Genomic DNA, 27,584 nt, shown 5'->3' on the forward strand with positions numbered 1-27,584 from the left:
GAAAAAATAAAACAAATATAAATTAATATTTTGTACTTTACTAAAATAATAAATAAAGAATGTGTATATTAAACAATAGAACAATAATGACAACGATATATATTTTACCCAATAAAGTTTGGAGGGGATAGAGTATACACAAATTTTACCGCTACTTCAAAATAGAGAGGTTATTCCTAATAGACCTTGACTCAAGAAAAAAACTAGTAACAGAAACAATAAAAAATTCAACAAAAAGAATGAAATTATATAAAAGAACAAATATAATGAAATGAACTTAAAAAAAATAAACACAAAATGAGCATGCATTTGATGATTCTATGTACTATAAGTTATATGTATGCACAGTAAGAAATTAGCAAAATATCAAACATATAATAATAAAACAAACATAGGAGCTTTCTACTTTATCACATGAAAAAATAAATTTGTTCCTTCTTAGATTAGGGCAGTGGTTGTTTATCTTAGACAAGAATAAATATTAGTACTAATTTTTTAATGAAAAAATCCGTGATGGTGGGATTCTATAGGTGGAAAAGTTCATATTTTTGTAAGAAGTATTAATAAAAAAAATTGATTTCATATCTTTGACATTTTTATTAATAAATAATACATCAAAAATAATACATAAGCTAGCATGTAATCCTAACCTTTTATATTTAACAGTCCACATGTCAACCATCAAAAGGTGCATTGATAATTTCTTGAACAAAAAGTAATGAAGAGGAGCCTAATCCTATATTAGTAGCTTAGATATCTGTTGATTGCTATAACGTATGTGCTTGTTGCTTTGTGAGTCCCTCTACAATATGAATTGTGTGAAGTTCTCATTATGTTCGTTTTCATTTACCAATTGGATATTATTAATTTGAAGTCGCTATTAGCTTCTACGTGTCCGGACATATTGCTTTGTATACTAAAAAATATTCTTAAAATTCGTAAAAATCAAACCAAATCGATAAAATTGATGAAATCAAAATCGATAGAATTTATACTATAATAGTAGTTTGATTTGGTTTGAATATTAAAAAAATCATCTTTTTTTATTTGATTTGATGTCAACTAAAAATTGAGTCAAATCGAACCATGAACACCCCCACATATGACAATCAAATTCTAAATTATATTGCTCTTTCTAATAAATAGAGAGACACGTAAATGCGAGGGGTAATATTTTGCTGGAAGAAAAATAAATTAAAATTGAATTTTAATGTTGGGCCGGGCCAAGGTGAGGAAACTGAACTCTATACCCATAGTGTACAGATATATAACATAAAAGAGAGTGATATTTCCTAACTAGCTCCCGGGAAAATGGAGTTCACTGACCGCTTTGTTGATACACGATAGTGCCTACTGAAAAGGTATGCAACTCTATGTACCTGGTTATGTATTAAAAATAATGTAGGTCCCATGCCATGGGGTCATTAGTAGAAATACAATGTGCATTGGTATGTAAGGTAGACAGAATAACAAGTATAGATAAGACAACACAAAAAAAAGAATAAATAATACTCAACTGAAATATACCTGTACCAAGAAGTAATCTATGAAACTGTAAATCAGATGAAATTACTCTAAAATTATTATACAATTGTCGTCCGGATTCTTAATTACCATAAGATCACATGGCAAAATTATTTGTGAGAAAATATAATTTATATGCTTTCAAATGGATATGAAGCAACCTCTAACTAAAGTAAGCTTCAGGGACTTTATATCATATTAAAAAAATATTTTTCTTTTCAGTTTCGTTTCATAGCAAAAAAGGGCAATTTAGGACTAAAATCATCAGTTTTCATCCAAATTTCTTCGTTGAGATAAGTTAATTCACTCGTTTAATTAGTTTTTGAATGATTAATCTTTAGAATTATTAGATTTTGATTATAGAGGAAAATTTAACTTGACCTAGGTTGATTTTCTGGTATACCTTAGTGAATACAAGGTGTAATCCTTGGATCTTGGCCAAGGGTGGATAAATTTATGACTGCATGATTAGAATTCATCCTTATAAATATGAATTTGATAGAATTAAGGTGGAATAAAGGTAGAAAAATTCTAGAATAAGGGAACGATCATGATTATGTGAATCTTTTTTATAAAATTAAAAATGATGAATTTTTTTTTACAAAAATATAAACTTGTGGGTCAATTTTTGTATATGAAAAAGGCGAAATCATGATATGAAATTTTCAACTCCGGGATTTTAGAAAAATTGAGATTTCATTTCATTAAAATCATGAGATATAATCGCATGTCTAAAACACTGATTTTATTTCATAATTCCAAATCACGAGATGAAATCGAATGTCCAAACACCTCATCCTTGATTTTGCACTTGGAACTAACTTCGAGTTGAGATTTATGACTTTTACTCAGACTTCAAAGCTCCCACATATCCGTTTTCCGCTCAAATTTCTTCATTTTGTCTTATGAATAAAAATCAACCAATATAAGCATATTTCATGAAATTTAATACTCAAAGTGACGATAAAAAATGCTAAATGTAAAACAAATAATACCTAAATAGATACTTTTTTGGCCTCACATCAGTAATAAAGTCCATTAAATTGTAATTTATTCTTAAGTTTTTCTTATGAATCAAAAATATCAAGATGTGTAATATTTTTTTATTTTATATAGAAATATTAATAATACCACTTAGCAAATATTTTAAACAATTTTGAATATGATTGCATATGTTAGTTGCTTTCCGTCTGGTTTGGGGACATGACTTATTACCAAATGAGCAATTAAGAAAGTAGAGAGAGTTAAGACTGGGCTTTTAATCCTTTGATCCAAGTCAACATATCATTGCTGCACACGCTAAAATACAACTCCACTAACCATTTACTTCGTCAACAAACAACACCAAAAATGTAAACAAACTAAAAAAAATAAAATGAAGAATCCCAAAATTGATTAACCAAATTTCCTTCTGAATAATTGCTCTATTCGCATTTTCTCAACTGTGACAAGAAAGAAAAAAGGAATTATTTTCTGTGTTTTTTTTTTTTTGGATTTCAATTTGCATTTAAAAATTATTTTGGGGATTATTGAAAAAGTGAAGAGAGCGTGTGAGAATATACTTTATTTGTAAACCCCATTTTGGTATGATTGTTTTAGTGGAAGAAGAAAGTTGAAAAAAAAAGGTGCTATTTCTTTGAATTTAGTACTCATAATTTTCTTTGCACATCTGGTTTTTAAGTCAAACGGCTCAAACTTTATACATGAGTTTCTGATAAAAGGTTCAAGAACTTAAGTTTTTCTTTAGATTGATTCAGGTACTGCTCCATTCTTGATCTCAATTGTTGAGTTGGAATTTCTTCGAAGCCCCTGTAGTTGAAAAAAAGTGTGCTTTTAGCCCCTAAGTTGAAGATGATAGTTATTTCTGTTATCTCCTGCATTAGTTGATGAAGTAATCATCATTTTGTGCTGACCCTTTTGGAATTGCAAGCTAGTGGCATGTGGGTTTCAGCTGAGGAGGAAATATTGTCTTAGTTTTAGTTGTTGAATTTTTACTTGTTTCTGCAAAGTTACAATTTTTGAGAAATATGATCAAGCAGATATTTGGTAAGAAGAACCCTAAGAAGCAGTCGAAGACGGCTGGCTCAACCAGTTCATCGACTAGTTCAAAGAAAAGTGATGGAGGAAGTAAAAAGATTGGGGTATCAGATAACAATACTGTTATTTCAGCCCCTTATTCTGTTTCAGCTTCAACGGGGGATAAATTTGTCCGAGATGGGAGTTTAAAGCCCAATGGGAATCTCGTTGCACCTTCTTACGATGCATTGCCAAGTTTCAAGGATGTTCCTATTTCTGAGAAGCACAACTTGTTTATTAGGAAGCTCAACATGTGTTGTGTTTTGTTTGATTTTACTGATCCTACAAAGAACCTTAAAGAAAAGGAGACCAAGCGACAGACGTTATTGGAGCTTGTGGAGTACGTAACGTCTGCAAATGTAAAATTTACAGAAGTGGTGATGCAAGCAGAAGTAAAGATGGTGTCTGTAAATTTGTTCAGGGAACTCATGCCCCAGCCTCGAGAGAACAAGACGTTGGCCTTTGATGTGGAAGAGGACGAACCTGCCATGGATCCTTCATGGCCACATCTGCAGATTGTGTATGAGTTTCTTCTGAGGTTTGTTGCATCACCCGAAACTGATGCAAAAGTTGCGAAAAGATATATAGATCATTCCTTTGTTCTCAGATTGCTTGATCTTTTTGACTCTGAAGATCCTAGGGAGAGGGAGTACTTGAAAATAATACTGCATCGTGTTTATGGGAAGTTCATGGTACACCGACCTTACATCAGGAAGGCTATTAATAACATATTTTATCATTTCGTTTTTGAGACTGAAAAACATAATGGGATTGCAGAGCTTCTGGAAATACTGGGCAGCATAATTAATGGGTTTGCTTTGCCTCTAAAAGAAGAACACAAGCTTTTTCTTGTCCGGACATTGATTCCCCTGCATAAACCCAAATGCTTAGCCATGTACCATCAACAGTTAAATTATTGCATGACGCAGTTTGTGGAGAAAGACTGCAAGCTTGCTGATACAGTTATTAGGGGGTTGTTAAAGTATTGGCCAATAACAAATAGCTCAAAAGAGGTCATGTTCCTTGTTGAGTTGGAGGAAATCTTGGAAGCTACTCAACCAGCAGATTTCCAAAGGTGTATGGTGCCGTTGTTTCAACGAATTGCTCAGTGTTTGACTAGCTTGCATTTTCAGGTATGTGTGAGCTATATTTATATAGACTTCTTCTATATATTACCTATGGAAGTACTTGCATGTATGATATGCTTCATAGAACAGCATTAATCCCTCATCTTTGTAGGTGATGTAGATTATTATGTATGCTTTGTGTACATTATGTTTTTGTTTCATAACTTGCAATGGCCATGTGTTTGTCTGGTGGAATATTGAAAAATAGGAAAAATTGAAGCTAGAAAAAATTGACTGATATGCAATTCTTCTATTTTGTTGTCTTCTTTTCTCTTTCCTGCCAAAGCTTGTTTTCTCCTTCAAGTAAACATTTTCCTTTTCAAAAAATTGAACTTCTTGCAGTTAGCCAGTTAGTTTTCTTCTTTTGGTTTAGGATGATCTGGAAGTTCCCCATGCCATTTTGCTCCCTCCCCTTACTTTTGGATGAGGCATTTGTATTTTGTGGTTGTTTGAAGGCACAATGTTGTGATAGTTATAGTTTTGTTTGTATTTCCAATTGGTGAATGTGCAACATGTTTTATGGTGTCTAGAGATGAGTCATAATTTAGGCAGTAGTGGATTTGTTGGTTATGGTAAATGCAGCTTTCATTGTGCAGTGACTGGTTTTTTAAATATTCTGAAAATTAAGAAATAGCATTAGTATTTGCCAGAGCCTATTAGGGAGCTGCTACCCTTTGAGTTTGAGATGGGGTGGTGCCGAGTTTATTTTAGTTTATTCGCTGCCCATACGTGATATCTTAGCATGAGAACTGAGGTTGTGTTAGTTTAGTTCCATCTTAAGGTGAATAGAATTGTCTAAATTAGTTCTCTGTTATTCTGTACCTGCTAAGTACTGATGCAATCGGCAGATGCTTATGCCGTAAGATAGCAAGCAAACATTATAGTTGTTGAAAAACTAAAAACATAAAAGATGTCAAAAGTTTCTAGCATATGTTTCTTTGTTGTAATAATACTAATGTAACTAACGTTAGCATAAAAGCCATATGTACAGAAGCTTTAAAGGCTCTTGGTCAGGATGTAGTTTATTCAGCATCTTCTGGATGTGTGTTAATATGATGCGTTACTTCCATTAAGAGATACTAACCTGAGTATTAAAATCGATCTGATTGGCTGCAATGCGGCTCTTCAATATAACAAGCAATATGAAATGTAGTTCAGGTTCTTAAAATAGAGACAAAATCTGCAAAAAGGAGAAACTGGGCAGGAAGAAAATGTCTTCTGTAATTTCTTGAACTTGTGCCTCTTTTCATATCCAACCCTGTTAATTGCAGGGAGTTTTCCTCCTTGTTGCTATCGTGTTGAGATGTTGTATATTTATGTGTTTAAACCATTTTATCAACTGCCGATTAGTGGTGGCCACATATTAGGAATTGAATTCCCTACATCTGAAAGTTGCAATGTGTTGTAGAGTAAAAGAATTTTTTTTGATCTGCTTGAAATTTGCTTGGGCGAGAGTAATACTAGGATGGGTGACCCCCTCTGAAGCCCTTGTGTTGCATCCCTCCTTTTTCGGGTTAATGATAGATTGATGTTGATTAAGTTGGTCATTGGAGGGTCTATGTTGAGTGTTATTAGTGCCTACGCTCCGCAAGCAGGATTGGATGAGGAGGAGAAGAGGATCGTTTGGGAGGTTTTGTATGAGGTGGTGAGAGGCATTCCGAGCACTGAGATGCTTTCCGTTGGAGGGGATTGCAACGGATATATTGGGTCTTTATCGAGAGGTTATGATGATATGCATGGCGGTTTCGGTTTTGGGGAACGAAATGAAGGAGGAGCTTCACTTTTGGATTTTGCTAGGGCTTTTAGTTGTGGGTAGTGAATTCGAGCTTTCTGAAGAAGGAGGAGCAGCTTATTACCTTTCGTAGTTCGGTGACCAAGACCCAGATAGACTTCTTGCTCCTTAAGAAGGGTGATAGAGCGTTGTGTAAAGACTGTAAAGTCATATCTAGCGAGAATCTTTCGACCCAACATAAGCTGTTGGTGATGGACTGGTAATCAAAAAGGGCAGAAGGAAGAGGGTTGTGGAGGATAGACCCAAGATCAAGTGGGGTAGCTTGACTTTGGCCAGTATTTGGAAATAGGGGAGAAACTGACGGCTATGGGGGGCTTGGGAGAGTAGAGGGGATGAGGGGATGTGGATAATATGTGGGATACGATCGCCTGTTGCATTAGGAAGACCGCTAGAGAGGTGTTGGGTGTCTCGAGAGGCCGCTTTGGCAAGCATCGGAGGGGCTGGTGGTGGAACGAAGAAGTTAAAAGAAAGGTGGATACTAAGAAGGTGGCCTATGCTAAGTTGGTTGAGAGCAAGGATGACGAGGAGAAGCAGACGAACAGGGAGGAGTATAAGTCAGCTAGGAGAGAGGCTAAGTTAGCGGTTATGACGGCTAAGACAACAACTTTCGAAAGCTTGTATGCAACTTTAGAGCAGAAAGGGGGATAAGAAGTTGTATAGGCTTGCTAAGGACAGGGAGCGAAAGGCTCGTGATCTTGATCAAGTGAAGTGCATCAAGGGGGAGGATGACAAAGTGTTGGTTGAGGATACCCTCATTAGGAAGAGGTAGCAGTCCTATTTTCATAGACTTTTGAATGACGAAGAGCACAAAGGTTTCGTACTGGGGGACTTGAAGAACTCAGAGAGGTGTCACGATTATGGTTATTATAGTCGTATCAAGGTTGAGGAGGTCAAGGGGGCTATTCGTAGGATGTGTAGGGTGGGGCGACGGGGCCCGACGAGATTCCGATGAATTTTTGGAAAAACATTAGTAGGGTAGGTTTGGAGTGGCTGACAAGGTTGTTTAACATCATTTTTAGGGCGACGAAGATGCTCGAAGCTTGGAGATGGAGTACAATGGTTCCATGATATAAAAATAAGGGGACATTCAGAGTTGCAGCAACTATAGAGATATCAAGTTGTTGAGTCATACTATGAAGGTTTGGGAAAGGGTGATAGAGTCGAGGCTGAGGAGGATCGTGACTATTTTTGAGAATCAGTTTGATTTCATGCTAGGTTGCTCGACTACTAAGGCCATTCACCTAGTGAGGAGATTAGTGGAGCAGTTTAGGGAGAGGAAGGACTTGCACATGGTGTTCAATGCCAAAGTCCCCAGGGAGATTCTATGGAGGTGCTTGGAGGGGAAAGAGGGCGGGGACTTACCGGTCGCTGACGTTACTAAGCTGCTGGCGCTGATGACTTGGGTGAAGTCACGTCAAAAGTTAGGGAGTACTATGCACGTTACAGAGAATTAAACTAATAGAACATTATTTTTCCTGTTAAACCTGTTTGTCCAGTTAATACACTCTTCATACAAAACCTGTTTGTCAAATAAATAGCCTACATGTACATATCAATTGGACCTATTGTAAATATAGGTTTATTTTCACTTTAAACTTCGAATTCATGACAGCATACCTTTGTAAAATTCTTGATAGAAATAAAAATACACCTTATGTAAGTGACATCGAAAAAACCACGCAGTAACCTATTTTCTTTGTAAATGAAAGCATTCTGATAGAGAAGAACGCTTTTTACTGGGAAATGGCCTCCTCCTAAAGTCACTTTCTCTCTCTCTCTGTTTTTCCTTTCCCTTGTAAACTTCTTTTCAAGTGATTTCTCACTCCCATTTTAGTGATGGAAGAGAGGATCTTCTTTATTTCCGGAGAACAATCTTTGAGTAAAGTAATATTAGAGCTTGTATGGATTGGCTTATTTTAAAGTGTTTTTAGGACAAAATTGCTTTTAAGCACTTTTGTAGTGTTTGGTTAAAACAAAGAACGTTTTTAAGCCAAAAAGACAACAATAAGACAAACATCATAAGTTAGAATTCCTAACTTATAGCTTTTGACTTATAAGCCAAAAGCTACAAGCCCATCCAAGCAGGCTCTTACCGATCAACTTTGATAGATGGTCTACACTTATTGAGAGCACCAGGAGATCTGCTAGCAGAATTAGAATAGATGAAGAAAATCTCGTATGGGTTCGAGATGCTTTTATATGGGCATCACCAGGGGCGGGGGTTCGTTGCAGGATATGGGGAAGAAAGATGTAAGCATACACATAAATAGTACTTCAAGACAACGCAGCTATAGTCTTTTTGTGAAAATTGAAGCTTGGTTGTTAGACAGGGAATCTGCGGTGATTATCCTAGAATCAAACTACAACAATGTTGGAAGACATTATTGACAAAATTCTAAGTTTCCTCGGAAACCACACAATCCCAGATTCAATCACTTCCCATCAGACAAAATCATGCAAAAATGATTAAGATCCTTCAATTGCCATAAATGGTAGCTCAAACAGCAAAAGCAACACCTAATGGATTTTGTTAGAATATGAGTAGAAATATGAATAGTATATAAAAATCCTACTTGGAAAAGGATTGTACTATAGTGTCTATAAATAAGGTCTCGATGTAATTATGTAAACACACAATTTAATAATATTTTTCTCCATTAATTCTCACATGGTATCAGAGAGTTGGTGAGAACTTTTAGAAAAGAAAACTCAGTCACCGTGCATCAATTCCGGTGATTGATTTGTGTCCTTTTTTTATTTTGTGGGTTGTGTGAAAAATACACCACCACCAAGAGGATCGGGAAAATCAGGCGACGAAAATCCGACCAAAATCGTCGGGAAACTACCAACCACGCGCCGACACGTGCCTACTGGAATTCTGAAATTTCGGCGAAATCTGGTCATGCGCCAGCGCGTGAACCCATTTCCACTCGAATTTTTGAGTTCTTTTTTTGCTGGGTCGCCGATCCACTCCGCTCCGACCAGTTACTTTTTTTTCCTACTTCCGGCAATATTTGAAGATTCCGACCGCTGGAACCCCTAGTCCGGCGACATCAAATTTTTTTTTTTTCTTTTCTGCAAGTTTTCAGTCATCTAGATCCTGTATCTTGGTGTTTTCAAGTTAAAATTTCCAAGATGTCTTTTGGGTATGATGTTTTTGGCCCCAAAAGTACTGGAGTCGGAAGTTCAAGTCCTATGATCACTTCCGAACCATTAATGGAAAGTTCAAATTATTTAGCCTGGGATTCTTCGGTTGAGTTGTGGTGCGAAGGTCAAAGTGTCCAAGATCACTTAACGAACAAGGCTAGTGTGGTAGATGAAAAGGCAAAATCTAGCGCGGAAGATGCGAAAGCCAAAGAACAATGGGAGAAAGTTGACGCTCAATTATGTAGTCTCTTATGGCGATGTATTGATTCCAAGTTGATGCCCTTGTTTCGCCCATTCCAGACGTGTTATTTAGTTTGGGAAAAGGCTCGTGCTTTGTACACTAATGACATATCTCCTTTTTTTGATGTGATATCTCGAATGACCAACTTGAAGAAACAAGAATCCGATGTCTTCTTACTTGACAAGTACAAGCAGTCATGAAAGAATTTGATCCCGTTACTGCAGATGTGGAAAAACAACAAGAGCACAGACAGATGTTTTTAGTTCTTACACTTGCTGGACTTTCTAATGACCATGATGCTGTACGTGATCAGATTTTAGCTAGTCCTATGGTCCTACAATTGATGAGTTATTCTCTCGTCTGCTTCGTTTTGCCGCGCCTCCCAGTCACAAAGTAATTTTATCACCCGCGCTGTTGACTTTTCTATTCTTGCATCTCAAACCATAGAAAAACGAACATATCAGCCTATGAAAAATCGGTGAGGAGGAGGTCGTCCTGGAAATCTCGATCGAGGTGTGTAGTTATTATCATAAAGTTGGACACACTCAGGATATATGCCATAGTTTGCATGGTCCACCACCCAGTTATGATCCTATTGACCATCCAATAATGCTTATATTGCCCAAACAGAATATGATGAGTTCCTTCAGTATCAAGCAAGTAAGAAGACATATTCACAAGTAGCCTCGGTTGCCCAGCCTGATGCTTTTGTTGCTGGTAATCCTTTTGCTTGTGTTTCACAGTCTAGTACTTTTGGATCATGGATTGTGGACTCAGGTGCTTCTGATCATACTTCTGGTAACAAATCACTTCTGTCTGATAGTGTTTATTCACAATCTGTTCCTGCTATTACTTTAGCCAATGGGATCCGAACACAACCAAAAAGAGTTGGACAAGCCAAACCCCTATCTTCTGTCCCTCTAAACTCTGTTCTTTATGTCCCTGGTTTTCCTTTTAATCTTGCATCTGTTAGTCGTTTGACGCGTGCCCTTCATTTTAGCTTAACTTTTTTTGATGACTCTTTTCTAATGCATTTTTTGCAGTATGGGACAGACGATTGGCGCAGGACATGTATCACAAGGCCTTTACCATCTTACCTCTTCATATTCCTTCACAACATGCTCCGTTACAGACCTTCCGACCTAATTCACAAACGTTTGGGACATCCGAGTCTATCCAAGCTATAAAAAATGGTGCCTAGTTTGTCTAGTTTATCCACATTAGATTGTAAGTCATGTCAACTTGAGAAACACACCCGTGTTACTTTCTCACGTAGTATTGAGAGTCATTCAGAGTCTATTTTCTCATTAGTTCATTTTGATGTTTGGGGTCCTAGGAAAGTCAATTTACCTTTAGGTTTTCGTTGTTTGGGGTCCTAGGAGAGTCAATTTACCTTCAGGTTTTCGTTATTTTCTTAGTTTCATTGATGATTTTTCAAGACGTACTTGGGTTTTCTTAATGAAAGATCGTTCTGAGATAATTTCTATATTCAAAAGTTTTTGTGCTGAAATACAAACTCAATTTGGTGTTTCTATTCGTACTTTTTGTAGTGATAATGCCTTAGAATACTTATCCTCTCAGTTTCAGGAGTTTATGACTCATTAAGGAATTGTTCACCAGATATTTTTTCCGAACACCCCAGCAGAATGGTATAGCAGAAAGAAAAAATAGGCATCTTCTTGAAACTGCTCACACTCTTCTCATTGAATCCCACGTTTCGCTGCATTTTTGGGGCGATGCAGTCCTCACATCTTATCTAATTAATAAAATGCAATCATCTTCCATTCAGAATAAGGTTCCCCATTCTATATTGTTTCCACAGTCACATCTCTACTCTAGTCACATTTCTACTCTATCCCCCTCGAGTCTTTGGGAGCACATGCTTTGTTCATAACTTAGCCCCTAGAAAAGATAAATTGGCCTCTCGTGCTCTCAAGTGTCTTCCTTGGTTACTCTCGAGTTCAAAAATGGTATCGTTGTTATTCACTGGATATTCGTCGCTATTTTATGCCCGCCGATGTCAGTTTTTTTGAATCTCGACCTTACTATATATCTTCTGATCATCCTGATATCTCTGAGATTTTACCCGTATCTCCAGTCTTACCCGCACCATCCTTGATCATACCCGTATCTCCAAACTTACCGGACCAACCTTTGAGGTATCAACGATTACTTCTACGTCTCCAGCTCCAGTACTACCACTTCTGACAAATCATCGTCGTCCGTATCCACCATTAGTCCCTGATGATTCATGTCATGCGTCGGACGCTAGTCTCACTGCGGACTTGCCTTCTCCTAGCCAATTAGCTGCACTTCAAAAAGGTATGCGTTCCACTGTAATGCTAACCCACATTATACTTTCTTGAGTTATCATCGTTTATCATCACCCCATTATGCTTTTGTAACATCTTTGTCCTCTATTTCCATCCCTAAGACTATAGGTGAAGCGCTTTCTCATTTAGGGTAGAAGCAGGCTATGATAGATGAGATGTCTGCTTTACATGCGAATGCGAGTGGTACTTGGGAGCTTGTTTCCCTTCCTGCAGGCAAATCTACTGTTGGTTGCCGTTGGGTTTATGCAATCAAAGTTGGTTCGGATGGTCAGGTTGATCGGCTTAAGGCTCGCCTTGTTGCCAAAGGATACACACAAATATTTGGGCTTGATTATAGTGACACTTTCTCTCCAGTGACTAAAATAGCATCTAAAATAGCATCTGTCCGTCTTTTCCTATCCATTGCTGCCGTTCGTCATTGACCTCTGTATCAGTTGGATAGTAAGAATGCTTTTCTGCATGGTGATCTTGAGAAAGAAGTCTATATGGAGCAACCACCTGGTTTTGTTGCTCGAGGGGAGTCTAGTAGCGTTGTATGTCAATTGCGCAGGTCACTCTATGGTCTGAAACAGTCCTCTTGAGCTTGGTTTGAAAATTCAGCACAATAATTCAGCAGTTTGGCATGATTCATAGTGGAGCTGATCACTTAGTGTTTTATTGACATTCTCAACCAAATCTATATATTTATCTGGTGGTTTATGTTGATGATATCATTCTCACCGACAATGATGAAGATGGTATCACTAAATTAAAGCAACATCTCTTTCAACATTTTCAGACCAAAAGACCTCGGCAGGCTGAAATATTTTATAGGTATTGAGGTTGCTCAGTCCAGATCAGGTATTGTTATTTCTCAACGCAAGTATGCCTTAGACATTCTTGAGGAGACAGGAATGATGGGATGTTGACCCATTGACACTCCTATGGATTCAAATGCTAAACTTCTACCAGGACAAGGGGAGCCACTCAATGATTCTGAAAGGTATAGGCGGCTGGTTGGAAAGTTGAATTATCTCACCGTAACAAGACCTGACATATCCTTTCCTGTGAGTGTTGTAAGTTAGTTTATGACTTCCCCTGTGATAGTCATTGGGACGCAGTTCGTATTCTGCGATATATAAATTCAGCTCCATGTAAAGGACTATTCTTTGAGGATCGAGGTCACGAGCATATCATTGGATACACAGATGCTGATTGGGCAGGATCACCCTCTGATAGACGTTCTACTTCCAGATATTATGTTTTAGCAGGAGGTAATTTGGTATCTTGGAAAAATAAGAAACAGAGTGTGGTTGGCGGAATATCGAGCAATGGTTGTAGTAACTTATGAGCTAGTTTGGATCAAACAGTTGCTGAGAGAATTAAAATTTGGAGAAACCGGTAAGATGAAACTTGTGTGTGATATCAAGCAGCCCTTCATATCGTATCAAATCCAGTGTTTCATGAGAGGACTAAACACAGAGATTGATCGTCACTTTGTCAGAGAAAAGATATTCTCGGGAGATATTATTACAAAATTTGTGAAGTCAAGTGATCAACTTGCAAATATCTTCACCGAGTCCCTCACTGGTTCTCGTATTAATTACATTTGTAACAAGCTAGGTACATATGATTTGTATGCACCAGCTTGAGGGAGAGTGTTAGAATATGAGTTGAAATAGGAATAATATATGCAAAATCCTACTTGGAAAAGGATTGTACTATAGTGTCTATAAATAGGGTCTCGATATAATTATGTAAACACACAATTTAATAATGTTTTTCTCCATTAATTCTCACAAATTTCATAGCAGCACTAACAGTGGCATTCGGATATTCTTAAAATGTGTCACAGGTTGTTTCAGTCTAATTTGCTCGGTCGGTTGCGGTTTTCCAATACGGGTGCGGATCTAGTGGTCGGATCCTTCATGATCTCAATTTTAAGATTCGGGGATATGGATCCAGATACAGATAACGGTGTGGGTATTTGGCTAAAAGTAATTCAAATACCTAAAAATAGAGTTATAAAACCTAAATTATGAGATATTATGTGAAAGCTTGAGGAGAATCCTGAAAGGAGATAAAAGGAAAAACAGTAGCATCGAAGTTTCTATGTACAAGGTATTCCATTTTCTTCCATTTCACCTTAGCTTTTGTTTTGATTACAGAAATAATTAAATCTGTCCAAACTTTCCTTGTCGATTTTGGTCAAAGTACCCACAATCGGTTGACCAGATCGAGTACAGATCCCACACCCCCAACCATGTCGTGTCGACACGGGTGCGACACTAAAAGTGAAGAGTCCGAGTAACTTAGGATTCAGTGACCATTCAATCATATCCCAAACCGGGAGTGATAAAAAATGCTTTATCGATATATGGAAACTATGTGTTGGCATTAAAATAACCCCACTAAATCACAACCAATTCTGTTTGACCTTCGATCGAGGCAAAAGGCAATGCAAGTTAAGGCAAGTGATTGATTTTGGAATGCTAGGCATTTATCACTGGATTGAAGCAATACAACTTAACACAGGTGATTGGGTTTTGAATGATAGACATTTTATCGCTGGATTGGTGGACTTCGACATGTGAGATAATGCTAACAAAAGGGAAGCTTGGCCAATCTGGGTCAAAACTTTGGGCATTCCTTTACATGCTTGGTCGTTTGACACACTCCGCATCATCAGAGAGCTCTCTGGTGGCTATATCGGAATCGAAGAAGATACCAAGAACAAACACATCTCCTTTAATCTCATATTTGCATCAAGAGCTTCAATGGTGAGCCTCCGTGAAAGTTACAGCTCTATGTGGGTGATTGGAATTTTGAGATTCCGATTTTGCCAGATTCTCACATGAACTCGGGACGATTGGAAAAGACGAAGTTGGCGAAAGGTGAAGGGACTGATTGGCAGGTCTGACTCCTCAAGCTTTGAAAAGCCTGTATATGCCAGTGGTCACATGTGGCTATTTTAAATTAAAAACGAGTCAGTCTGGATTATAGAATTATGGGCCAAAGATTGAATCAACATTGTAATTCGAAAGGCCATAAAAAGGGAATAGCATGTTTTGGCGAGCGGTTGGGCTTGATTTTGACCCTTGTAGGCTTAATGTTTTAACGTTGGATCACAGACATGACCCTTTCTCAGATCAATTACAAGTCCACTATAAACTTACCTAATCACTCGGAAGCAGATGACATAGCCGAACCAATGATGGATTTTAATTCTTTGATTCAAAATTTTCAGCCAGCACCGGAGATATCACTGACTTGTAGCTTAGAATCTTAACTCTCCCCTTACTCTTACAGTGACACTCTCTCTAGCTTCCATGGTATGAGGAATGTACATGCCTTCAGATAATCCACAAGCCAACTGTAATCGTAACATCAAAGTGGACTAAACTTGCAATAGCTAAAGCATGCAAAGCTTTTGAAGTTAATGCCTTTGGGTTTGAACATGAACTTTTGGACATCATATTGAGAATGGAGGAATGAAGACAACTAGAGTTGCCGCAGAGAAAATCAACATGCAAGCCAGTTAAGAAAAGGAATTATGAAAATTTGTGGCTCCAAGCAGTGGATTTCATAGACAAGGTAAAAGAATGGTGGCAAAGTTACATGGTCAGGAATAGTCCAGGTTTTTTACTAATACAATAAGTTGAAGTTCCTCAAAGATCTTACTACTTGGAAGAAAGAAGTTTTGTGGCGAAGTAGAGAAACAAAGAAACAGGGCACCAGAAGAGTAATGACACTAGAATAGTCCACTGAAAGCAGAACAGTATCATAAGACATCCAAATTGCTAGATTTGAAACTGGAATTGCAGTAGCTTGCAGGCTGAAGTGATTTCATGGAGGTAAAAATCTAGGTATCTGTTCTTAAAGAAGGGGACAAAAATACCAAGTATTTCCAGAAAATGGAAACTCTCACAGAAGAAATTAACCACATTGATATACTCAACACAATGAAATCTTTGAAGAGAGGGGACAGATTTAAGAAGGAATCCTGAACTTCTACCAAAGGCGAAAGTGAGACTTGGAGATCAACAACAAACTTTGGTGAAATGACGAATATCACATAAGAACAAAGGACAGAACTGAAGAAGGCTTTTGAGGACTAGGCACCAGGTTTCAGGTCCAGGCCAGATGGCTATATATGGCTTTCTTCCATAAATCCTGGGATCAAGGCAGATGTAATTGAGGCACTCTACCAAAAGTGCTATACGGTTAGGTCCCGCGATCCTGTTATTGCTCTAATGCCCAACAGCAAAGAAGCAATTGAGCTCAAGGGTAATAGACCAACCAACCTAATTGATAGTGTTAATAAATTTGCTGCAAAGTTTTCAGCTGTTGGATTGAAAAAGGTGATTGAAAAACTTATCTTTGGACACCAAAATACGTTTACCGAAGACAGAAAGATCACTGATACAACATTATTTGCCAATGAAGTACTTGATTGGCAGCTAAAAAAACGAGGGATTCATCCATCCTTTGTAAGCTGGACATAGCTAAGGCCTTTGATATGCACACCTGTCAATATCTCATCACAATGTTAAGAGGAAAATGGGATTTGGTGATAGATAAGTCAAATAGATAAAATTCTACATCACTACTAATAAATAGTTAGTTTTGGTCAACTCAAGCCAGTTTATGGTATCAAAAAAGGAACCCACTCTTCCCCTTTCTCTTTATTCTGATTATGGAAGGGTTTTGAAGTATTTAGCAATCATGGGAATACAGTTAAAATTTCACATTCACTTTATGTAGATTGTTAGAATATGAGTAGAAATAGGAATAGTAAATGCAAAATCCTACTTGGAAAAGGATTGTACTATAGTGTCTATAAATAGGGTCTCGGTGTAATTATGTAGACACACAATTTCAATAATATTTTCTCCCTTAATTCTCACATGGTATCAGAGAATTGGTGAGAAACATCAGAAAAAAAAAAAAACTCAGTCACGTCAATTTCGGTGACTGTTTTTCATCAAATTTAATTTTGTGAGTTGTGTGAAAAATACAACACCACCAAAAGGATCAGAAAGATCAGACGATTAAAACCCGACCAAAACCGCCGGAAAGGTACCATCCACGTGCCGCCACACGCCAGCCAGAATCTCGAAATTCCGGTGAGATCTACTTCACGCGCCTGCGCGTGAGTCAGTCTCCGGTCAAATTTTTGAGTTTTTCTTTCTTCTGTTGGGGTCGTCGATCTATTCCTACTCCGACCATATATTCTTTTTCAGATTCCGATCGTCGGAACCTAAATTCCGGCGACTTCATAATATTTCTGGTTATTGTCTTCTGTTTTCTGTTTCCAGTGGCAACCATTTCTTGGAGTTTTCAAGTTAAATTTCCAAGATGTCTTTCGGGCATGATATTTTTGGCTCCAAAAATACTGGAATTGGAAGTTCAAGCCCTATGATCACTTTCGAATCCTTAATGGGAAGTTCAAATTATTTAGCTTGGGCTTCCTCGGTTGAGTTGTGATGCAAAGGTCAAGGTGTCCAAGATCACTTAACGAATAAGGCTAGTGTGGTAGATGAAGGAAAGTCTAGCACGGACGATGCGAAAGCTAAAGAGCAATAGGAGAAAGTTGACACTCAATTATGTAGTCTCTTATGGCGATCTATTGATTCCAAGTTGATGCCTTTGTTTCTTCCATTCCAGACGTGCTATTTAGTTTGGGAAAAGGCTCGTGCTTTATGCACTAATGACATATCTCGTTTTTATGATGTGATAGCTCGAATGACCAACTTGAAGAAACAGGAATCCGATGTCTACGTACTTGGGAAAAGTACAAGCAGTCATGGAGGAATTTGATACATTGATGTCCGTCACTGCGGATGTGGAAAAACAACAAGAGCACAGACAGATGTTTTTAGTTCTTACACTTGCTGGAATTTCTACCGACTATGATGTTTTACGTGATCAGATTTTAGCTAGTCCTACGGTTCCTACAATTGATGAGTTATTCTCTCCGTCTTGCCGCGCCTCCCAGTCACAAAGTAGTTTCATCACCCACTGTTGACTCTTCTATTCTTGCATCTCAAACCATAGAAAAATGAACATATCAGCCTATGGAAAATCGGCGAGGAGGAGGTCGTTCTGGAAAATCTCGATCGAAGTGTAGTTATTATCATAAAGTTGAACACACTCAGGATATATGTCATAGTTTGCATGGTCCACCACCCAGTTATGATCCTGCTACTACTGTAAAGGAATATAATTAGTTCCTTCAGAATCGAGCAAGTAAGCAGACATCTCCACAGCCTAATCGACCATCCAATAATGCTCATATTGCCCAAACAGAATATGAGGAGTTTTTCCAGTATAGAGCAAGTAAGCAGACATCTCCACAAGTAGCCTCAGTTGCCCAGCCTGATACTTCTTTTCCTGGTAATCCTTTGGCTTGTGTTTCACAGTCTAGTACTCCTGGATCAGGGTTGTAGACTCAGGTGCTTCTGATTATATTTTTGGTAACAAATCACTTTTGTCTGATATTGTTTATTCACAATTTCTTCCTCCTATTACTTTAGCCAATGAGATCCGAACAAAACCAAAAGGAATTGGACAAGCCAAACCTCTATCTTTTATCACTCTAGACTCTGTTCTTTATGTCCCTGGTTGTCCTTGTAATCTTGCATCTGTTAGTCGTTTGATACGTGCCCTTAATTGTAGTATTACTTTTCTTGATAATTCTTTTCCAATGCAGGACCGTAGTACAGGACAGACGATTGGCGCAAGACATGAATCACAAGGCCTTTACCATTTTACCTCTTCAAATTCCTTCAAAGCATGCTCCGTTACAGACCCCCAAACCTAATTCACAAACGTTTGGGACATCCGAGTCTATCCAAGCTGCAAAAGATGGTGCCTAGTTTGTCTAGTTTATCCACATTAGATTGTGAGTCATGTCAACTTGGGAAACACACCCGTGCTACTTTCCCACGTAGTATTGAGATTCGTTCAGAGTCTATTTTCTCATTTGTACATTCTGATGTTTGGGGTCCTAGTAGAGTTGGTTCACCTTTAGGTTTTCGTTATTTTGTTAGTTTCATTGATGATTTTTCAAGATGTACTTGGGTTTTCTTAATGAAAGATCGTTCTGAGATATTTTCTATATTCAAAAGTTTTTGTGCTGAAATATAAACTCAGTTTGGTGTTTCTATTCGTACTTTTCGTAGTGACAATGCCTTAGAATACTTATCCTCTCAGTTTCAGGAGCTTATGACTCATCAAGGAATTGTTCACCAGACATCTTGTCCGTACACCCCTCAGCAGAATGGTATAACAGAAAGAAAAAATAGGCATCTTCTTAAGACTGCTCGCACTCTTCTCATTGAATCCCATGTTCCGCTACAATTTTGGGGCGATGCAGTCCTTTCATCTTGTTATCTAATTAATAGAATGCCATCATCTTCCCTTCAGAATAAGGTTCTCCATTCTATATTGTTTCCACATTCACATCTCTGCTCTATCCCCCCTCGTGTCTTTGGGAGCACATGTTTTGTCCATAACTTAGCCTTTGGAAAAGATAAATTAGCCCCTCGTGCTCTCAAGTTTGTTTTCCTTGGTTACTCTCGAGTTCAAAAAAGGTATCTTTGTTATTCACTAGATCTTCGACGCTACTTTATGTCTGCCGATGTCATTTTTTTTTGAATCTCGACCTTACTATTTATCTTCTGATCATCCTGATATCTCTGAGATTTTACCTGTATCTCCAGTCTTACCCGCACCATCCTTGGTCTTACCCACATCTCCAGACTTGCCCGAACTAACCAAGTAATCAACGGTTACTTCTACGTCTCCTGCTACTGTGCCACCACTTCTGACTTATCATTGTCGTTATCGTCCACCATTAGTCCCAAATGATTTATGTAATGCGTCGGACGCTGCTTCTATTGCGGACTTTCCTTCTTCTAGCCAATCAGTTGCACTTAAAAAAGGTATGCGTTCCACTCGTAATGCTAACCCACACTATACTTTCTTGAGTTATTATTGTTTATCATCATCCCATTATGCCTTTGTATTATCTTTTTCATCTATTTCCATACCTAAGACTATAGGTGAAGCACATTCTCATTCAGGATGGAAGCAAGCTATGATAGATGAGATGTCTGCTTTACATGGAAGTGGTACTTGGGAGCTTGTTTCCCTTCCTGCAGGTAAATCTATTGGTGGTTGCCGTTGGATTTATGCAGTCAAAGTTGGTCCAGACGGTCAGGTTGATTAGCTTAAGGCTCGCCTTGTTGCCAAAGGATACACATATTTGGGCTTGATTATAGTGACACTTTTTCTCCAGTGGCTAAAATAGCATCTGTCCGTCTTTTCCTATCCAATGCTGCCGTTCGTCATTGGCCTCTTTATCAGTTGGATATTAAGAATGCTTTTCTGCTTGGTGATCTTGAGGAAGAAGTCTATATGGAGCAACCACCTGGTTTTGTTGCTCATGGGGAGTCTAGTAGCCTTGTATGTCGATTGCGCCGGTCACTCTATGGTCTGAAACAGTCTCCTCGAGCTTGTTTTGGAAAATTTCGCACAGTAATTCAGCAGTTTGGCATGATTCGTAGTGGAGCTGATCACTTAGTGTTTTATCGACATTCTCAACCAAATTTGTGTATTTATTTGGTGGTTTATGTTGATGATATCGTTATCACCGGCAATGATGAAGATGGTATCTCTAAATTGAAGCAATATCTCTTTCAGCACTTTCAGACCAAAGACCTCGGCAGACTGAAATATTTTCTAGGTATTGAGGTTGCTCAGTCCAGATCAGGTATTGTTATTTCTCAACGCAAGTATGCCTTAGACATTCTTGAGGAGTCAGGGATGTAGACCCATTGACACTCCTATGGATCCAAATGCCAAACTTCTACCAGGACAGGGGAGCCACTCAGTGATCCTGAAAGGGGATAGGCGGTTGGTTGGAAAGTTGAATTATCTCACCGTGACTAGACCTGACATATCCTTTCCAGTGAGTGTTGTAAGTCAGTTTATGACTTCCCCATGTGATAGACATTGGGATGCAGTTGTTCGTATTCTGCGATATATAAAGTCAGCTACAGGTAAAGGACTACTCTTTGAGGATCGAGGTCACGAGCATATCATTGGATACACAGATGCTGATTGGGCAGGATCACCCTCTGATAGACGTTCTATCTCCGGATATTGTGTTTTAGTAGGAGGTAATTTGGTGTCTTCGAAGAGTAAGAAACAGAGTGTGGTTGCTCGATCTAGTGCAGAAACCGAATATCGAGCAATGGCTGTAGCAACTTGTGAGCTAGTTTGGATCAAATAGTTGTTGAGAGAATTAAAGTTTGGAGAAACCGGTAAGATGGAACTTGTGTGTGATAGCGAAGCAGCCCTTCATATCGCATCAAATCCAGTGTTTCATGAGAGGACTATACACATAGAGATTGGTTGTCACTTTGTCAGAGAAAAGATACTCTCAGGAGATATTGTTACAAAATTTGTGACTTCAAGTGATCAACTTGCGGATATCTTCATCAAGTCCCTCACCGGTCCTCGTATTAATTACATTTGTAACAAGCTAGGTACATATGATTTGTATGCACCAGCTTGAGGGAGAGGGTTAGAATATGAGTAGAAATAGGAATAGTATATGCAAAATCCTACTTGGAAAAGGATTGTATTAAAGTGTCTATAAATAGGGTCTCGGTGTAATTATGTAGACACACAATTTCAATAATATTTTCTCCATTAATTCTCACATAGATGATACCCTCATCTTCTGTGGTGCTAGGAATCCCTGGTGTTATACCCGTATCTTACATTGTTTATTTTTTAGGCTCTCAGGACCACACATCAATATGTTGAAAAGCACCATTTATTCGGTGCTGCAACATTGGTACTTTTCCAACAACCTACATAGGGTCGCCACTTGGTGCTAGATTCAGATCAACTGAAATTTGAGATGGTATAGTGGAAAAATTTGAAAGAAAATTGGCTACTACTTGGCAGATGCAATACCTTTCAATGACTTACAACCTTACACTAAGTGATTTACCAATAATGTTTTGGGTAACATTCCCACATTGTTTTCCGTCCTAGATAAGTTGCAAAAGAAGCTGCACATGATTAGAAGGAATTTTTCTTTGTAAAAAATTAACTTTGTCAAATCAAAATGATTAGAAGGAATTTTCCTTGAAAAGGTACCAGCAAAATACACAAGTTTCATTTGGTTAGTGACGAAAAGTCACAACCTAAATCCCAGGTGGTTAGGGGATCAGAAATCTCGCCATAATAAATGCATGCTCATGAAATGTATTTCGAGATATGTTCAGAAAAGCCTCTTCAGTGGAAGAACATGGTGTTTGCAAAACATGGTGTTCAGAGCCATTGGTGCTCCAAAATCTTTATTGCTCCACATGGTGTTGGCCTCTGGAAAGATGAAATTAAGTAGCGGAATGAATTTCATTGTTACCTTAAAATTGTAGGATGAATTTTATCAAAGATGCAGATTATAAGTAGACATGAGATAAACATCAAGTTCAAAAGGATAGATGGCTGGGAAATTCAGTTCTGCAGTTTGAATTTTCTAATATTTTTCCAGATCAACAACAACCCAAAAGTCCAGAATCTGATGGAGCAGAGAAGACAATACTTGGAACCCACTATGGAAAAGGAATGTGCAGGATTGGGAGCTTGATGAACTACTCAACTTAATTGAAAGACTTGGGAACTGCACAACCAATCAACAAATTTTCAAACAGACTAAGTGGGGCAATAAAGCTGATAGGCTGTACTCTATAGAAGCAGGATGCTCATCCTTTTGTGCCCAAAATGAGGTGGTGCATAAGTGGCTACTGATGGACAAATCTGTTTGGAAACAGAGCTCTTTTATTGCGGAATTAGACCGTCCATTATCGTTGGCTTATCTGTCAGCCGCGAGACCGTCCATTATCGTTGGCTTATCTGTCAGCCGCGTTGGGTCTGCCGCTCAGTTTAAAACTATGAAACAAGTCTTCAGTAGTTCAAAACTGGACGTGACCACCCAAACGTATTTGGAGACGACAGTTACCTCAATAATGATTTGTTTCAACTGGGCAATACTTTATGAAGCATGTTTTACTGGCAATCTCAGCTGAAGGAACATACATATTGTCAACTGTTGCTACATGTATCAACAAAGCATGAAAACCAACAATTGTTGCGGATACTTGGGATATGGTCTCTTCAGCTTTTGGACTTAGTTGGGTCATGCCTGTGGATGTGTATTAAGGACACCTATATATGCTAGAGTTCCTAGAAAGTTTGTAGGTCCATGAGGAGAATCTGGAAAAAGTTCCTGCCTGTATTTGTTTGGTGTATAGATAGAAAGGAACCATAGGTATTATGATGGAATATCAACTCCAACTTATTCTCTCAAAGCTAAATGTCTTTTAAGTTTATATAGCTAGAGTAATTTTTTCCCCCTTGTAAACTCATGTAACACCTTCTCTGACACCTTTTTCGACTTTCTGAGCTCTCTATCTTTAGCATAGGCCATAGGGTACACTGTACTAGAGATAACAAGTTCACTTTTGTACTTGGTATTTTTTGTACTATTTGCATCTGCTTGAGTAATCTTAAAGTGCTGTTACAACAAGAAAGATCAACTTTTCAGTAAAGTGGGGCTAAAGCCAGGAAATTTGGCTGCATGTTGATGCATGTTGCTTTATGTTGTGCGACATGTTGCTTGGAGCTAGCTCACTGTTTGGTCCCTCTACTGACAAACCAAAAGGCTTGTGGCAGTTAGTTGCAGGTTTAATATGCTTAGTGGTATTTAGTAGGTCAGTATTGAAGTTTTAAGTAAGTTAAGGAACTAAAAGTGCAATTTCCTCACCCTCTTCAATTCTCTTTATTTTATTTTCTTAAATTGTTGATTTTACACATTGTATAGCTAATTGCTATGTTCGGAACTATAGCTTGCTGTAGAATAGAGGTTCCCTTACATTCCTTTTTTTTTTAAAATCTGGATGAAAATTTCAGGTATCCTCAGAAAATTCAGTCATTTGATGTTTTTGCATAATGAGTTTTCACAAATTGTGATTGACGGATATCGTTCTTTTGAATACATAGAATGTTTAGAATGAAAAAGATGAGGACCTCATGTGTTTACCATGTTGCTGCAGGAGTTAACTTGGATAGAAACATTCTAAATATTCTCTTGTTTTATTTGCTCTGCTTAATTTTCAAATTTGCCAATTCAGAAGACTCTGTTTGTGTTCACTATAGGTGGCAGAGAGGGCTTTATTCTTGTGGAACAGTGATCATATTGAGAATTTGATAAAGCAACATCGAAAGGTGATACTGCCTATCATCTTTCCTGCACTGGAGAGAAATACCAGAAACCATTGGAATCAGGCTGTTCACAGTTTGTCACTGAATATTCGAAAGATATTCTATGATCTTGATCCTGAGCTATTCAAGGAGTGCTTGAACAAGTTTCAGGATGACGAATTGAAGGACGGTGAAATTAAATCAAGACGCGAAGCTACATGGAAACGATTAGAAGAACTTGCTGCCAAAAATACTACAAATAATGAAGCTGTGCTTGTTCCATCCACGGGGTATTCTCGAACTTAATATTAAGATATGCTTGTCCTTGTCTTTCATTTTCATAATTCTGGTTATTTTACATTTTGGAAGCTATGAATTTATCACGGGGTCAAGGGGAAAAGGAATTTTGTGTCATTGGCTTCTTTCCCCTAGTCAGTTGCATCTTGATAGCTGTAGTTGTAACTATAATTTGTTTATATGTGTTAACTTTGGCAATTTGGAAATGATATGGGTGCAAGTATTTTTTTTTATCAAAATTATGCTTCGTTGAACATCGTTACTTTCATTATTTTGTTCAACTTTGGCGTATACCACTCGCTCTTCAGCAAATGCTTATAATTCTTAAGATAATGTATGTAATGATTATAAGATGTGTTGAGTTTGGCAAAAGGCCATTTTGAAAGAATTAATTGGTGTATATTAAATAGTTGCTATGTGGCAAAATGTATGGATGACCATGCAAAAATTCATCCTTGAAGCCCAAGGATATATTGACGAATGTTGTTGTCCAAGGCAGCAACTTTGTCATCAAGTATAGCTACTTGGTTGCCAAGTAGTCGGCCTATAAATATGGCTTTCTCCCTTTGTAATTGATATATGAAAAGTGAATGAAATAATACTTACTCCATGCTCTTGTTGTACTTCCTTATTTATATTATTCTTGTTTTGAGTTTTAATTATTTAACATATTATGAGTGTTATTCTTCTTTTGAGTTTTAATTATTTAACATATTATCAGTGTGAGACTACCATCTCGAGCAAATACTTTTATAGGTAATAGAAGAACTTATTTTTCTTAAAATAATGTCGAATCTATCTAAATGTGAATTTATTGTCCTAGATATATCGGGCAAAACCTACTTATCTTAGGCACTTAATGCTGAAATTCATTTGATGCGATGGATCAGGCAAGCGCATCAAAGATAAAAATTAGGCATCTAATCAAAGACCGTGCCAAAGTTATGTTATATCTTCATCACCACCTAGATGAGGGCTTACAAATCGAATATTTCACTGTTAAGAATTCACTTATACTGTGAAAAAAATTTAAAAGATAGGTATGCCAATCTGAAGATGGCCGTTCTTCCACAGGCACATTATGAATGAACCCATTTGAGATTACAAGATTTTAAAGATATAACTGTTTATAATTCTGTCATGTTTTGAATTAAATCACGGTTAAATTTATGTGGAAAAAATATCACAGATCATGATATTCTAGAGAAAACATTCTCTACCTTCCCTACCTCGAAAATGCTCCTGCAATATTAATTTCGAGAAATGGGATTTAACAAGTATTCTGAATTCATTTTGCATCTTCTTGTTGCTGAACAACATAATGATCTTTTGATGAAAAATCATGAAAGTCAACCTCCTGGTACTACTCCATTCCCTGAAGTGAATGCTGCAAAGTTTCACCAATCTAGGTGTGGATGAGGTTTAGGCTCCAATCGTGGTTGTGGCCATGGTCGAGGGAGAAATTTCAATCACGGTGATCATCTTTCACTGAATAATAACCTTCCTTACCAGTAGTATAAGCAGAAAGGTGAAAAGCCTAAAGCAGTGCAAAAGAAAAATACAGAAAATAGATGCTATCGGTGTGGAGGAAAAGAATACTGGTCACGTACCTGTTGTATGCTAAGGCACCTGGTTGATTTCTATCAGGCATCCCTCAAGAAGATGGATAATAATGCAGAAGCAAACTTTATCTCCAAAGATAATGTTGAGCCTACGCATTTAAATGTTACAGATTTCTTTGAATTCTTTAAAGAAAATGTAGATCACCTTGTTGGTGATAGATCTGTAATGATCTAAGTATTTTACTTTTCTGTTGGTTGTATTAGTTTATATTTTTATTAGTAGTGTTTCTCTTGTTCTGTAAATAAATAAAGTTTGTGTAATATGTTGTTTGCTAATAATATTATAATGTTTACTTTGTTTGTAATTTCATCTTGAAGAATATATGGATACTCCTCAAATTTTATTTGGATCAATGATCAATCGCGAGGATATTTGTGTAATTGATAGTGAAACAACACATGCCATATTTAAAGATGAGAAATACTTTTCCTACTTGCTTAGAAGAAAAACAAATACTACAACAATCTGATAATTTAAAATGAATGGAAGGCTTTGAAAGAGCTATTATATTTCTGCCTAAGGGGATGAAACTTGTTACAAAAGATGTATTGTTCTCTTCTAAACCCCCAAAATATTTGTTAAGTTTTAAAGATATCTGCTGAAACAGATATCATGTTGAGATAGTAAATGAAATGAATATTGAATATCTTGGCATTACCAAGAATGTCTCAGGCCAAAAATATGTATTGGAGAAATTTGCAACTTTGTGTTCTAGCTTATATTATGCAGAAATCAGTACAGTTGAAGTATGCTTTATCATAAATTAGAAGTTTACTGATCTAAATATCTTTCTGCTTTAGCATGATTGAATAAGTCTCCCTGGTTCTAATATGAGACATATTATTGAAAATTCAAATGGGCACTCGTTAAAGAACCCGGAGATTCTTACAACGGTTGAATTTTCATATGCTGCTTGTTATCAAGGTAAATTGATAACTTAGCCGTCGCCACTGAAATCTAGCATCGAATACCCTTTTTTTCTAGAACGTATACATGAGAATATACGTGGACCTATTCACCCATCCAGTGGATCATTCAGATATTTTAAGGTCCTAATAGACTTATCTTTAAGATGGTCTCATGTGAGTCTCTTAACGTCTCGCAACCCAACATTTAAGGCACAAATAATACAATTAAGGGCGCAATTTCCAAATTATCCCATT

General features: G+C 37.5%; 1 protein-coding gene across 2 annotated transcripts; it reads left to right on the forward strand.

Annotated features, from left to right (window-relative positions):
• The first annotated feature begins 2,797 nt into the window (after positions 1-2,797).
• LOC107847874 (serine/threonine protein phosphatase 2A 57 kDa regulatory subunit B' theta isoform) lies at positions 2,798-25,052 on the forward strand. 2 transcript variants are annotated; one of them, XR_007046722.1, is made up of 3 exons: positions 2,798-4,733; positions 18,932-20,165; positions 24,457-24,659. XR_007046722.1 is itself a non-coding variant. In XM_016692441.2 (2 exons), exons 1-2 carry the CDS (start codon positions 3,552-3,554, stop codon positions 24,805-24,807), a joined length of 1,533 nt encoding a protein of 510 aa, XP_016547927.2. In that variant the 5' UTR covers positions 2,802-3,551; the 3' UTR covers positions 24,808-25,052. The 2 variants fall into 2 exon arrangements, 1 of the variants encoding a protein (XP_016547927.2); XM_016692441.2 differs by lacking the exon at positions 18,932-20,165 and having other exon boundaries at positions 2,802-4,733; positions 24,457-25,052.
• The last annotated feature ends 2,532 nt before the right edge of the window (positions 25,053-27,584 follow it).

This window comes from Capsicum annuum, chromosome 11 (assembly GCF_002878395.1).
Source record: "Capsicum annuum cultivar UCD-10X-F1 chromosome 11, UCD10Xv1.1, whole genome shotgun sequence".
In the NCBI taxonomy this organism is placed as follows: Eukaryota; Viridiplantae; Streptophyta; class Magnoliopsida; order Solanales; family Solanaceae; genus Capsicum; species Capsicum annuum.

Coding starts and splice junctions, on each gene's coding strand:
- LOC107847874 (XM_016692441.2), top strand. CDS start 3,552: ATGATCAAGCAGATATTTGGTAAGAAGAACCCTAAGAAGCAGTCGAAG. Junction 4,734..24,456: donor TGACTAGCTTGCATTTTCAG/GTATGTGTGAGC, acceptor TGTTCACTATAG/GTGGCAGAGAGGGCTTTATT.